At 40.4% G+C, this 14,755-nt stretch overlaps 1 protein-coding gene across 20 annotated transcripts in view; it reads left to right on the top strand.

Annotated features, from left to right (window-relative positions):
- Positions 1 to 14,755, top strand: part of LOC147120019 (poly(rC)-binding protein 3) — a 319,465-nt gene that overhangs the window by 287,912 nt on the left and 16,798 nt on the right. For 9 of the 20 annotated variants that reach the window (XM_085985515.1, XM_085985526.1, XM_085985512.1 and 6 more), the window contains 3 exons: positions 5,164 to 5,307; positions 10,275 to 10,316; positions 13,897 to 14,065. In XM_085985515.1, coding sequence (XP_085841641.1) covers positions 5,164 to 5,307; positions 10,275 to 10,316; positions 13,897 to 14,065 — 355 coding nt within the window. Of the gene's footprint in view, positions 1 to 5,163; positions 5,308 to 10,274; positions 10,317 to 13,896; positions 14,066 to 14,499; positions 14,579 to 14,755 lie in introns of all 20 variants that reach the window. The other 11 variants (XM_085985531.1, XM_085985519.1, XM_085985518.1 and 8 more) reach the window with 5 other exon arrangements.

The raw sequence follows: 14,755 nt of genomic DNA, 5'->3' as shown, positions 1-14,755 counted from the left end.
AACTTTTTCCCCAAACTTGGTTCATTCTCCTATTTTTCTTGTGTTTTTTTACTGGAAATTATTTGCAGCACACAGATGCAATACAGTACAAGACAGTATCCGCAATCTGGGTCATTTCTTTCATCAATTTTTACTCTCTTGCCCTTTTAAAATCCACATCTGAATGTTTGAATAGTAGGAGTTCTGTTTGTGTATTCATAATTTACATTCCAAGTTGGCTTCATCAATCAATGCTCCACTGCACTATCAACAGAGGATTAGTACTCCAGTCTGCATGAATAGTCACTGGTTAGTCAGTCATTTCCATCTGACAGGCTTCAGGAGCCATGTCCTATAGAGATTAAAAGGTAGACTTGTAGCCGTTTGACTTAGCATTATCATCTAAGTTCCTGCTTTATTTACCTAGGAGAGGTTATGTTTACATGGGGAAGAGCCCAGGTTGGAGAATTTGCACTGTGGAATAGTCACTGTAAAGCACTTGCCAAAACTTTTCAGTGGCACTTAAAAGACGTGGAACATGAATGAGGCCATACATGTCACCAGTCACATTTTTCGTGTTAAAAAATATATTTAAAATATTGATGCTGTCACAAAAAAGTCTGTAATAGATAATGCATTTGCTGCTCTATATAGTGGTTTCTAAAGAGATTTTGGAACATTGAGGCCCCTTTTAAGGCATGTAGTTCAGGACTTGAGTTGTTGAAGGGTCTGCTGACAAAGGATTCAAAATACTTCACAATATATTTCATAAATTGGGGTTGATGGACCTTTTTTAGAGGAGCAGTTTTCATCAGTGGCCACACCAATAGCATGTACAGGAAACTTTGGTTTATCCGGAGGTTGTATGTCCGGAAACCTCGATCTAACGGCAGAAATCAGCAGCCGTTTTGGTTAGGTTTTTTTTCTTCTCGCATTTTTTTTTTAAACAGTCAGGCTCTGGAAAGCGTCTCTCTAGCTTAGCAACAGCTTCAGAGACGCTTCCAAGGTACGGGCCGAGTGTTTACAAGCTGTTGCTAAGCAACAGTGTTTGTTGTCAGATACGGAGAGATGAAAACCTCCGTATCCTTCAACATTAGCACTGGTCTATCCGGAAGTTTTGATAGATCGGCAGCAGCTCGGTCCCGTCAGTGCCGGATATCGCGAAGTTTCCTGTAACACTATTGTGCTTTAATATGGAGGGGAAAGAAATTGGTCATAAATAGAGATAAAGGAAAGACGTTTTAGAAATACTCTCCGGGCTTCTAATAAACAAATGTTAATAGTTTCATAGAGTTAACCATAGGATTGGTTTGGGTTGGCTTCTGGTTAACTTCAGCAAACAAACAGGCAGGCATACTTTGTTACTAAACCTTTCCAGAATCCACAACATACAACAGATGTACATGAAGGGATTGATAACTTCTGATTCTGAAATAGCGTAGTATCTTTATTATTGACATATTTAAGGAGTAGCCATATTCATATTTGGTTCTAAATAATCTGATTGTTTATCCAATCACTTTGTATAATTTGCTTTTTGATAGTGCTTTATTATGTACAAATCTCATCATTCACAGGCAAAATAGTCATTGAATAAATTACTTGATGTTCAGAGATCTAAGTATATTCAGTGCAGCAGTATGAATGCAGAACTGGTTGATCCACTTAGAATCTTCACTGAAAAATGTTCCAAATTATATTCATCCTGACAGTATAAACTGAGCTGAGAATATTTTTTTGTAGCAACCACATCCAGTATTATTATAAACATAGTGGCACTAAAATTGCGGTCAGCGGCGTAGCTAAGGAATATGCCGCTGACCTCCGAAAGAAATACACACTGACATGGTGCGCGGCCCCCTTCAAAATCTAGCGTTGTTTCGCTGTGGCGTTGTATGCAACGTAGTGGCCCACAGATCCCAGAAGTGCACCGTGTGCGTAAGCATACCTGGGATCACGTGGGGCAGTGCGCCAATCGGGAAACCAATCTCGGATGCTCATTCATGATTTTTAGTCTCACTCACCCCAGTTATATTAATAAATAAATCAGAGCCTCATTCTCTCCAGTTTAATGCTTAATTTTAGTGGAGGCAACGTAAATGTCCTGCTTGTGTATCTAGGTTTCTTGTATGTAAAAGTTTCACTGCAGGGAAATTGCATTTCATTAATAGTTTGTTAAATTGGTTCAAATCACGAAAGCCTCAGCAAATAGTCAGCTATGTCATCAGCATTTCAAACAGTAAACTGAAAATGTTAGACACTTTTTTTCCTTTTTTCTTAGGGTAAGAGGGGCATCTTTTAGTTAGGTGGATATAGATATTTATTTTGAAGTTTTTTTTTTTAACCAATAACTAGTGTATGTTTCAAGCTGCTGCATATCCCCCCTCCCCTTACGCTGTGCAAACAGGCTCCTGCGCCTGTTTGCACCAGCTGTAAAATTTTCCTGTGTATTTGTTGGGTAGTTGATGGGCAATTAGTCCAACTCTGCGACGGAAATAAGGATTTGACAGTCGCAGTGGATGATCTGTCAAGTCTGAACTTGACATCGCAAGTTCAGGATTTAGCGCATGCAGAAATCCCGGACTTGCCAATTTCAAGAGTACGCCGTCATACTGACCACAAGTTCTACCCCATTGTCAGCTGCAGCCACTCTAGCGGTTCTGGTAGCCAGTTATATTTGAATCAATCTCTCACTACATTTATGCTGAGATGAAACCCTGTGGAAGCCAGACTGGTGTAAAGCTGATACTGTAAGCTATACACCATACATTTATTGAGACATTTGTACAATTTAATGTACAAGCCTGCAACTTACAGGAACATTTCTGATGTTCTGTAACAAATTGTAAATGCCTTTATCAAGAAAGTGTTTGAGGCAATGTATAAGGAGAATCATTCCCCCAACTCTCCTGAATGCAAGGAGTGATGGTGTTATATTTGTCCCTTTTCTTTAGCTTAAGAAATGCAAGCATGCCTTTGTGCCTTGGTATATAAAAAGTTCCATAGTGCTATTCTCCAACCTGGGCTTTTTCCTTTTCTAGGTTTCTGTTCTTACAGCAGGTTAGTTGTCATCACAACACTAGTATTCAAGGTAAAGCAAGTGATTTCACACTAGGTAAATAAGGGTACTTATTTCAGTATCACCCTGAAAACCAGGAAGTATGGATTTTGCATTATAATCTTGCATCAGGCTTGCCAGTTCTGCGGCTAAGTGTGAATGTAAAAGTGAAATAGATTCCACTTGTGCAATCACCAATCATGTTAAGTCAGCTTCTCGTGGTTCTCAGACCAGTGGGAAGTGAGGAATCTTCCTGGAATTAAAAAAGATTATAACCAGAAAGGTTGAAGGATGGGACTCGCTCACTTTGCCTTGCCTTTCCAGTTCTGAGCGTCCTGAGTGAAGGTCAGTGTTATCTCTTGAAGATGGAGCTAATATTGGTTGTGTTTGCATTATGTGAATCTGTTCCCATTCTTGGCAATCTTCTACCAGTCAATTTTGAAACAGTATTAACAGTAATCATGGATAAGTTGCTGACACGACTAAATTGCTTTCTAGTCTGGAAATGGAATAGTGTGTGGAGGTGGAGGAGAACTTTTTTCTTTAAACTTTAAAGTATATTGAAATACCTTTGCCACAATTCCCCTTAGTGATTGAAGTGAAGAGCAACAAATATGTGAAATGCAATCGCTAAAGGAGACAGGTGAGGTAAGGGGCAGTCTTTGTAGATTAGGGATTAGACGCCTTTAAATAAATTCAATATTTCAGAATTTTTCCCCATCTGATTTACAAGTGTGAGGCGTTTTAATTCCACATTCTGTCACAGGACTTTGGAGGATACTGATGTTTTTCTGAAATCTTCAATTATTTTGTTAATTCTTGTGTGACAAGTAACAGTTTTATCAGAAAGATGTAATTTACCCAGGTCGGCAAAGTGTATCCAATTTTTAAATAGGATTTGTCAAATCAATAGCAAATAACCCCCCCTGGTCCATGATTCTTGACAGTTACTTGAGCATCATTGACACTCCAGCAGACAAAGCAGTAATATGTAATAGTGACCAGATAATGTAGGAGCACTCTGCATTGCATCTGATCATTGCTGTCGCTGATCTGAGAGTGCTTGATGGTGTCACTTGGCACAAGTAGACAAATGTTCAATTTCCCCTAATACAGAAATGGAAGCTTGTTGCAGTTTCAAATAAAAAAAAAAGATAATCTTGCCAAATGTAAAGTTCCTACATAAAATGAGGTAGGCACAGTCTCAACTTGATTCCTAGTGGCATGGGTTTGCAAAGACTACCAAGCCCTCACCTGCACGTACAGTTGTCTCACTACAGACAAATAAACATGTTTTAGCAAACTTTTGACCTCATGAAAGCTGTGATATCCACGCTGGCGAATGAAACACGTTTACACCTTATTGCACCCAGTCACCACATCAAGCAATCGTATAAATGAAACACATAATGGGGCTGATCCAGAGTAAAGCTCCCTCTCCTTTGCCTCAATATCTGAAGAGCACCTCTACCACTCTTGCACTATTTTTCTCTTGTTCACACACCACCTATCTTTTCCGCCTCTTTGAGCTTTTATGGTTAGTGCCAAACAATTGGTAGTCTTTGTAAACTCATGCCACTAAGAATCAAGTTGAGCCTGTGCTTACCTCGTTTTCTGTCGGAACTTTACATTTACCAAGATTTTCAAGCTTCCATTTCTGTAGCATCCCAAGCTCGAGCTGTTCATTCCAGGCTCTTGGATCAACATCATGTAGTGTCACAAATTTTCTCTGCTTTTGAAATATATTTCCAGAGCGAGATAGAAGTAGTTAGAACCTTATAACTTTGTCAAAAATGGTTTTAATGGGAGAAGGATGTTTGGCATTGTTGAATGACTTTCTGCTGTATACATTTGTTTAAAAAAAAAACAGTAATACATCAAACAGCAATGAATAATGATCTTTAATTTGTTCTATATGACAAATTCTCTTTTTTATTAAAAGTATAACTTTGTGATGCATATGTCTTGATTAAATGAATTCTAGGTTAATATGGGGTACTGCAGTTGTAAAAGTGTTTGTGATTATTGTGTATTTTCTCTGTTTTGTGATTGAATTTGCCTTTATTTTTTCCAGAGATGAACATGTTCTAATGCTGTTTCTAACATGCTTTCCCTGTCCCTCCTAGTCCCCACCGAAAGGTGCCACCATCCCCTACCGCCCAAAGCCCGCCTCTGCCCCCGTCATTTTTGCAGGTGGCCAGGTAAGAGCAGATCCCCTCTCAGCCTCCGCAGCCAACCTCAGCCTCTTACTGCAGCACCAGCCACTGCCTGTTAGTGCATTCAGGTTTCTCATCTTCACTTGCATGTTGTATCCTAATGGCCACTGAGCCGTGTCAGAAACTGCTTAGAAGATTGTGTGTGAGATTTTGTGTGTGTGTATACGCGTGTGTCTGTCTGTCCATGCTCCCACTTGAGTGTATACATGTATGTGTGACAATATTGTTGAGTAGCTCCAGAACATCCTAGACATGCAGCTTGTCTCAGCAAAGATGATCTATATACTGAGTAACTATCACATACTTTGAAACCAGAAACCTTTCAAGCCATCTCAGAAAATTCTCTTATTGACATTCAGTACTGTTAGTTTAAACCACTGATTCAGGGTTAGGCGTATACCAACTTCATGATTTCTCACCGCATAACTGGATAGTAGATGGACTAGTCCAAATTCTAGTTAGTGAGTTTCCAGCTATTCAACAGTAATAAGCATTTATTGAGACGTTTTAATTAAATATTAGTCAGTGTTTAAGAACCATAGAATTTTCTGACTGGGGCTATAATGCTTTGCCCTCCAACTAAAAGGGAATTTAGGAAAATATATTTCTTAGTATAGCAGTAAGTGTTTTCACAGTCGGTATTTGATAACTTGTAGTTTTGTGACTGAATACTAACTAGGGCCAGTGTTCAAAAACATTGTGCTAATCAGTATTAACAGTAAAAAAAAAAAAAAAATATCCTATCTAAATTGTATATGGTGGTGACAGCATGCCTCCCCATCGCAACAGGTTGGGTAAGCAGGCTTCTATGATGCTTCTGAAAAGCATGATGGTGCTTACTGCAGTGCTTCACAACTCTTGCATACTATACCACCAAGTGGTAGGACTTTTGTTTGTGGCTACAGTTCCCCAGGTAGTTGTTACTTTCAACCGTTTTATCAGACATGGTACCATGTGGAAGTCAGATCCCTCCCCATGGAAACACGAAGAGCTGGTCACCTTGGCTACTTTTGTGCATCTTTCCATTGCTAATGGAGCTACATAGGCAGTCTGTCGTTGCAGCTAGGGAAGATGTGTGTCCTGGAAAAGGATGGGGAGGCAGAGAATAGTGCTTTTTCAGCAAAAAGGAAAATAACCAACTATATTTAAGGCAATGCTAAACTATAGCTAAGTCTTTAAAAGGCCACTGTATGTAAGAAGCAAGATTTACATTGGTAATTGTAAAAGGCACATGGGATTGGGGGCAAGGTATTGACTTGGATAGAGAACTGGTTGGCGGACAGAAAGCAAAGAGTTGGAATAAACGGGTCATTTTCCGAGTGGCAGGCAGTGACTAGTCGGGTACCGCAAGGATCGGTCCTAGGACCCCAGCTGTTCACTATATATTAATGATCTGGACGAGGGAATTGGATGTAATATCTCCAAATTTGCAGACGACACAAAGCTGGGCGGGAGGGTAAGCTGCGAGGAGGATGTCGGGAAACTCCAGTACGATTTGGACAGGTTGGGTGATTGGGCAGAAACATGGCAAATGCACTATAATGTGGATAAATGTGAGGTTATCCACTTTGGTGGCAAAAACAGGAAGGCAGATTATTATTTGAATGGCAATAGATTGGGAGAAGGGGAAGTGCAAAGAGACCTGGGTGTCCTTGTGCACCAGTCGCTGAAGGTAAGCATGCAGGTGCAGCAGGCGGTTAAGAAGGCAAATGGTATGTTGGCCTTTGTAGCAAGAGGGTTCGAGTACAGGAACAAGGATGTCTTGCTACAGTTGTACAGGGCCTTGGTGAGACCGCACCTTGAGTATTGTGTGCAGTTTTGGTCGCCTTACCTGAGGAAGGACGTTCTTGCCATGGAGGGAGTGCAGCGAAGATTCACCAGGCTGATACCTGGGATGGCAGGAATGACGTATGAGGAGAGATTGTGTCGATTGGGCTTATACTCACTGGAGTTTAGAAGATTGAGAGGGGATCTCATCGAAACCTGTAAAATTCTGTCAGGTCTGGACAGACTAGATGCAGGAAGGATGTTTCTGATGGCCGGGGAGTCCAGAACCAGGGGTCATAGTCTAAGGATAAGGGGTAAGCCATTTGGGACTGAAATGAGGAGGAATTTCTTCACCCAGAGAGTGGTGAACCTGTGGAATTCTCTGCCACAGAGGGCGGTGGAGGCTAGTTCATTAAATATATTCAAGAAAGAGTTGGATATATTTCTTGAGGCTAAAGGGATCAAGGGATTTGGGGAAAAGGCAGGGACAGGGTACTGAATTTGGATGATCAGCCATGATCACATTGAATGGCGGAGCAGGCTCGAAGGGCCGAATGGCCTACTCCTGCTCCTATCTTCTATGTTTCTATGTAAACTCCTGCTCAAAAGTGTGGTTTGGCACAAATTTAAAAAAAATGTTTCAATGCCAGTTACCCAAGGGCATGTGATACCAACCTCGTGATGTCTGCAGCAAGAAAAAATCCCTGGGATGTGTAGTACAGAGATTTTGGGAAATGATGGCCAGGCACACCTCTGAAAGACGGGTGTTATGATGCCACCCTGATATCCCAACCCACATGATATGCTTGTATTAGAACAGCATATTTGTGTGTTAACCTGACACAAGTAATTGTACCCAAATTGAAGATCACTGTTCGTGGTAAATCATTTTTCAGATCTCTTCAGTTAGGGCTTTTTTATACTAGGTTGGCTACTTCACAACATTCACTGCTTTGTGTGTAATTTCACTGAGTTTCCGAGCTAAATTATTTTGCTTTTTCTCCCGTTTTACTTTTGTCATCTATTATACATGCACAGGTCTTTTCAGGTTAAAGGATGTTAGTAAAGTGAACACTAATACATTGACAGACACAAGCTCTATAACCAGAGTGCACAGATTTATCAGAAGAGGCAAGTTGGACAGACATATGTGTGAAACAGACTGCCAAGGAAAGCAGGGTTGCAGATAGTGCCAACTAATTGAAGAGGGAGCTGGATAGTTAGTTGCCAAATGAAGTGATTGGGGGGGTATGAGCGAGAGCATGATCATTTTGAACTGTGGGACCGCCCAGAGGAACTGCAAAGATCTTTATTCAGTTCTGTACCTGACCATGTAAAGCCCCTACCTTTCTCCATAAGATGGCGGTCAAAGCAGCATATCCACAAGGTAAGTCTAGGAGATAATTCATACATTGTGATAGATGCAATGTTTGATTTTCTAAAATGCTACATGAGATTATTAAAAATTATGTGCAAGCGAATATAGATACTGAAAATAGGAGAAAGCAATGGTGCTGCATCAGAGCAAGGGTACACTAATATTTTAAGGAATTGGTACAAACACTTTCATCTACATAATGGATACCTTCCAAAAAGTATTGAATATCTCAACCAAAAAGACTATTGTAATAGCAGCTACATATGCTCAAGTAGCAGAGTTTATATGCAAATGCCTCCTGCGCACCAACTACTCTGCTTTCAATATTCTTGTTCATAGTGTGCAGGAACAATTTACAGTCCTAAATCTAGCAGTGTTGACCTATATAGCTTAAAAAGGCACTATACTGATTACTGACATAGAAGAACAATTGGTATTTTTGTTGCTGTGTAATCTTTGAATATGAGTACTATATCACGCCCAATGAACATCCAGAGCTGTTTACTCCATTGTCATTCACTTCACTATTTTCCAAGATTTACAGAATCATGTTTTACTGTTAATAAATTAATGTCCATTATGGCGAAACAAAATTAAAATGTGTTTTTCAGGGCCCATAACCTTTGTTTAGCAATGCACTGTAAAAAGCCCAGTTACACCTAATCCCTTTGGGTTTAACTTTTAGTGGGGAATTTAACAAATGTAATTACTGCGGTAGAGCCGAAATTTTTGTCAGTTTCCCTGATTTCCCAGATTACACCGATTTCCGGCTCTCTGGGAGTGAGATGGGGGGCACAGCACAGCCTGTGGAGGGGGAGTGAGATGGGGGGCACAGCACAGCCTGTGGAGGAGCAGTGAATGACAGACCGCAACTTCAGGATTTCCGCATTAGGCTGCACATGCGCTAAATCCTGAAGTTGCGGTCAGTTTCTAAGGCAAAATGACAGCGAACTCTGCCAATTCGCCGTCATCAGGACCACAGATTCTGGGCCGTGGTGTTTTAGCACAGACTCTTCTTCTTAGAGCAGCCTTCCTTGAAAGTTCTGCTGCAGCACCATGGTTGTTATTGTAGCAACTTTGCATTATAGCTGATGTTTCATCGCCTGCAGCACAAATGTCTACACAGTGTGATTTTCATATTTGCCTTTGTTTGAAAAATAAGGTAACAACAATTGTGATTAGCAGTGTGGTGGCATAATTGCACCATCAGTCATATTACTGCAAAACCTTTGCTGTGACAACCCACACCCCACCCCTGATGTGTTCTTAAACACACTGAATTTAATACAAATAGAGCAAGTACATAGTTTCAGTGACATGGACAATCTTTAGACTGTGTGTGTGTGTCTGTGTGTATATTATCAAACGATATTCATTGTAGTGTAAAGCCAGCTTTTCAGAAAATTGGTGGTGAAAACTAACGAGGGAGTCCTTTCTATGGGATGAATGGATGTTTGCAGGATGTGCAGTATTTTGATGCGTTATCATTCTGGAACTTACCTTTAAATACCAGTGGCAAACACCAATGTCCAACTAGCTAATGCCTTTAAATAACAGTTAACTCATACGTTGTGTGACTATAACTACCACAGAAAATGTTGTTTTCTAAAATGAAATGGGTACTGTATAATTAATTGTCTGCAGATGTCACTTCATCCTGTGTTTTGTCTTTTTCCAGCTCAAAATTCCTATCAATAAAATCCTAAGTTTTTTGCATGCTTTTCTTCGAATTTATTGACCCAAACCTTTGCTGAGACATCATGCATTCCAGAGTAGAGAAATTAGACACAGGTCGGGTGCTTGCAGTGGTGTTAATTGTGGATGATTTCTCAGATGTGGAACTTCTGAAGAAGATTTTTTTATTTCGTTTTTACAGGCCTATACAATTCAGGGACAGTATGCCATTCCACACCCAGATGTGAGTTTCCCCCCCTTTTCTACCCTAATCATGACTTCAAATGGAAAATAAAATGCATGATTATGTACATTACTACTATTAACGAATATTAATAATGAAATGTTCTGTTAAGATTTCACTTGTATAGTTGCCTATGTATTTGTGATCTCTAGTAATTGTTTTTAACGGACCACTTTGTTATATTGTAGTAATGTTTACAAGAGTATTTGATGGAAAATAAGTGCCTCACTCTCTTGCAGTGATTATAGTTGGATTAAATTAATACTGAAGTGACACCTGATACTCTGGTTAGTGTTCCACATCCTTGGGGATAAAGAATGTTTTTGAACAGAATTGTGTAGCCATTTTCCATTGGAAAGAATTACATTTACAACTATGTTACTCTATCTGCCAGTAAAATAAATAAATCAATATCACTTCTAGCCAAATCATGGACACGAATGAGAGTGGAGCCTCCATTACTTTCCATTGTGACACTGTCACTGGCAACAACAAAAAAATGATATGCCAAACCTGCATAAGATAAACAGTAACATGAACTAGATTTTATTACAAGGCTGTAATACCCTGGTATTGTTCAGTCTTGTACCACAGTGTACACTATTATGTATCCAAATTGTGGTTAAACTATGCTCAGCATCAAAGAAGGTGTGGGGGTTCAAGGTCATAACTTGAAGTATTTACTTTCCAGAGGACACAACCGAATTAGGGACAGAATTTCAATACACCTGCAGAACCTGAACTTCTGTATTGAAATTATTACAAAAAGTGTCGATATAGCAACAGGAATAGGCTGCTCAGCCCCTCGAGCCTGTTCCACCATTCAGCGGCTGATCTAACTCCATCCACCCACCTTGGCTTCATGTCCTTGTTATACCCTTGTCTAGCAAAAATCTATCGATTTCTGATTTAAAATCATTAATTGAGCTAGCTTCTGCTGCTTTTTGTGGTAGAGTTTTCCACACTTCTACCAGCCTTTGCGTGAAGAAGTGTTTCCTAACTTTTCTCCTGACTGGCCTGGCTCTGATTTTAAGGCTATGTCTCCTTGTCCTAGACTCCCCCACCAGCTGAAAAAGTTTCTCTCTACCCTATCAATTCCTTTCAAAATCCTAAAATCCTCAATCAAATCGCCCCTTAACCTTCTATATCCAGGGAATACAAGCCTAGTTTATGTAATCTCTCCTTATAATCTAACCCTTGGAGCCCTGGTAACATTCTGGTAAATCTGCGCTGCCCTCCTTCTAAGGCCTATATATTCTTTCTAAGGTGCAGTGTCCAGAATTGTACACAGTACTCCAGATATGGTCTAACCAGGATTTTGTATAGCTGCAGCAAAACTTCCTCCCCCTTCTATTCTAGCCCTCTAGTTATAAAAGCTAACATTCCATTAGCCTTTTTGATTATTTTAATGATCTGTGCACATGGACCCCTAAATCTCTTTGGACCTCCACTGTTCCCAGCTTTTTACCATTAATTGGATTTAACCTTGTTTGGTCCAAAATGGATGACCTCACACTTGCCTGCGTTGAAATCCATCTGCCGCAGTTTTGCTCACTCACTTAATCTATTAATGTCTCTTTTTGTAATTTTATGCTCCCGTCTACACTACTTATTCTACCACCAATCTTTGTGTCATCGGCAAACTTGGATATGTGGCTCTCTATCGTGTTATGTAAGTCATTAATAAATACAGGGAATAGCTGAGGCCCAAATCCTTGTGGGACACCACTAGTCACTTCCTTCCAATTCAAGTACATACCCATTATCCCTGCTGTCTGTCTTCTACTGCCTAACTAATCACCTAATCAGGTCAATAATTTGCCTTCAATTCCATGAGCTTTAATTTTACCCTCTGGCAGGGCATATAAACTACATCCATAGACATTCCTCTGTCTACTACTAGTTACTTCCTCAAAAAATTCATTTAGGTTCATTAGACATGACCTACCCTTTACAAATCCATGTTGGCTCTCAATCAATTTGTGCACTGCACAAGAAGGCTGTGCAAAGTGCTTGGTGTTGATGCTGAGAACTGTGACTGTTGCAAGGTCAGGAGTGCCATCAAAAGGAACTCTCTGAAACTGCACTGCAAATAAAAACAAAAATACCATTTATAAATGTGATGCCAGGGAATTTCTTAATGTGGTCATTAATTGGCACTGGTGGTAGTAGAATTGTTTAATACTACCAGTCTACTACCTACCGTTTGCCAATTAAAAATATACAATTCAAAATGCAGAGTAGCATTTGTGCTGCCATGTGAGGATTACTATTCTGCATCTTGGGTTGAATCTCTGCCTTTTTCATCCACCTGCAGTTCCTGCCACACATGCCACCGTGACAGACGCTGAAGAATAGGCTTAGTTCAGTGTCGCTCCAGTTGAGTGAAGAATTGCTGCAGCATCTCTAACAACAAAAACACTTCTTTAGAAAGGATGCAAATATAACATGCTACCATGTTAAATAGAATATGTGAAGCGCACAACTCCAGTAATTTTTTAAGAAGTGACTTAATGCCTATATGATTTTCCAATCTCGTCAGAGGTGTTTCAGGTCTATTATCTTCGATTTTTCACGATGCAGTTCCATGGTGTAGAAACGCCCACTTCTATAACGTGAAGAAAACTGAATGTACACTTCCTCTAAGTACCCACAAGCCCCTCATCAATTTTGCAGCTTTATTGCCTGTAGCTCCCTGCAAAGCGCATGACCGGATATTTGTGTAACAAGATCTCTTGCTACTTCTACTGACGGCTCTCACTTGGATACTCTCCGAACTACAGTGAAATTAAAACATATATGTTTCTCTAAATTAAACTTCAGACATCTGATAAATTCAACAAAGCCCTTGAAATTGATATATTTATATGAAACTAATGCTAAAATGAGTCAGTGTGACATAGTACTTCAGATTACTTTCTGATCTTGCCTAATTGGAATACTGGCTTGTAACTCTCTTTACTCAAACCCCCTCCTTCCCCACCGCCCCCCAGTATATATATTTATATTGAATGGCTTCAGCACAATGTGGCATACTAAGTGAGATTTCAGACATCCGATACTATTGATATCACAAGACCTAGTAAGCATCTTGAACCTATTAAAAATAAATGTTTTATCGCATTAGTTTAGGACGTGTGGGGTCAGGACCCACATAACCTCTGCAGGTTCAGTGTCAATTACTATATTTTCAGTATCCATTCCATTCCTTTCTCTTCTGGGTAGTAATGTTACTGTGCTAACAGCATTATTGTGTTTGTTGAGACAAAAAGGGATACCTTCACTTCTAACCATGCAGTTAGGTCCTGAATGTTTAATGCTGCATAGTAAAATAAACAACCTGTCCTTATTGAGTGGTTAAAATGCTCCTTGCATCGTGGGTTTGAGTCGCAATGCAGCCTAAAACTCAAATCCTGCAGCTACCCTTGTGATGAATTTCTTCGATGCCAGCAATATCGGATGCTCTAATCTTCCAGCCACACTTGCAGTGAGTTCCTTCAGTTCTCAGTCAGACAGCAAGGCAGGGTGTCTCATGCTACTGGAGCATCTCAACTCTGACACTGGCCATCTTGCTCCACAGGATGCGTGCCTCTTGTCGGCTGAGTACAAAGCGGCGCTGGCATCGACGTTGTGGAGAAGCCCGCAGCTTACTCACCCATCCTCCCAGCTGAAGGAACCCGCATGGAGACCAGAGCCCTTGAGAGGAAAAATGGAAATAAAAAACTGTAATGAAGAATCAGGAACCTGGGGTATGTTTGAGTCCCAACAGAGGCTGACTCTCCTGTCTGTTATCACGTAGGTATCGGTAGCTCTCGGATAAGGCACCAGATGAAGCCTGGCTTGCCAACATCCACTTTCAGAAAGACCTTGGCAACTGTCTGCCTGGCTCACAGAGCTGAGGATGAGTCTTTGCTTCCTCTTGTCTGCCAGGGGACATTAGCAGTGACTAGCACCAATCTTCCTGACCAGATCGTTTTGATATTGAGAGACATTAAGAAAGGGTGGGACACAACACAGATCATTTGCAATTTTAAAAAAAGTACCTTATTTTCCATCAAATTAAGTGTTCGCCATGTTGCTGCATGGTTCATTGTTTACTGACTTTATTTTTTTGTTTCTAAGAGTAGTGTTTGTGTTATTGTAAAGTAATCAGTTAGTTCTAATTTCCCCTCCTACCCCCCAGCAGTTGACCAAGCTTCATCAGTTGGCTATGCAGCATACCCCCTTTACTCCCCTTGGGCAGACCACCCCTGGTTTCCCTGGTACGTACCCACAGTGCCCTATTCAGCTCCTTTTCTTGGCACCTCTGTTTTTCTCTACTTCTCTCTCTCTCTCTCTCTCTCTCTCTCTCTCTCTCTCTCTCTCTCGTAGTTTTAAAAAATTGAAATGGATATATGCTCAGTGCTTCAGGGTTTAATCTAAACTTTCTTAACTAACGG

The sequence above is a fragment of the Somniosus microcephalus genome, chromosome 4, assembly GCF_052327205.1.
Source record: "Somniosus microcephalus isolate GS21.2 chromosome 4, FLI_Smic_1.0, whole genome shotgun sequence".
Classification (NCBI taxonomy): Eukaryota; Metazoa; Chordata; class Chondrichthyes; order Squaliformes; family Somniosidae; genus Somniosus; species Somniosus microcephalus.
The sequence above is the reverse complement of the archived record's forward strand: the minus strand, read 5'-3'. Positions and strand labels throughout refer to the sequence as shown.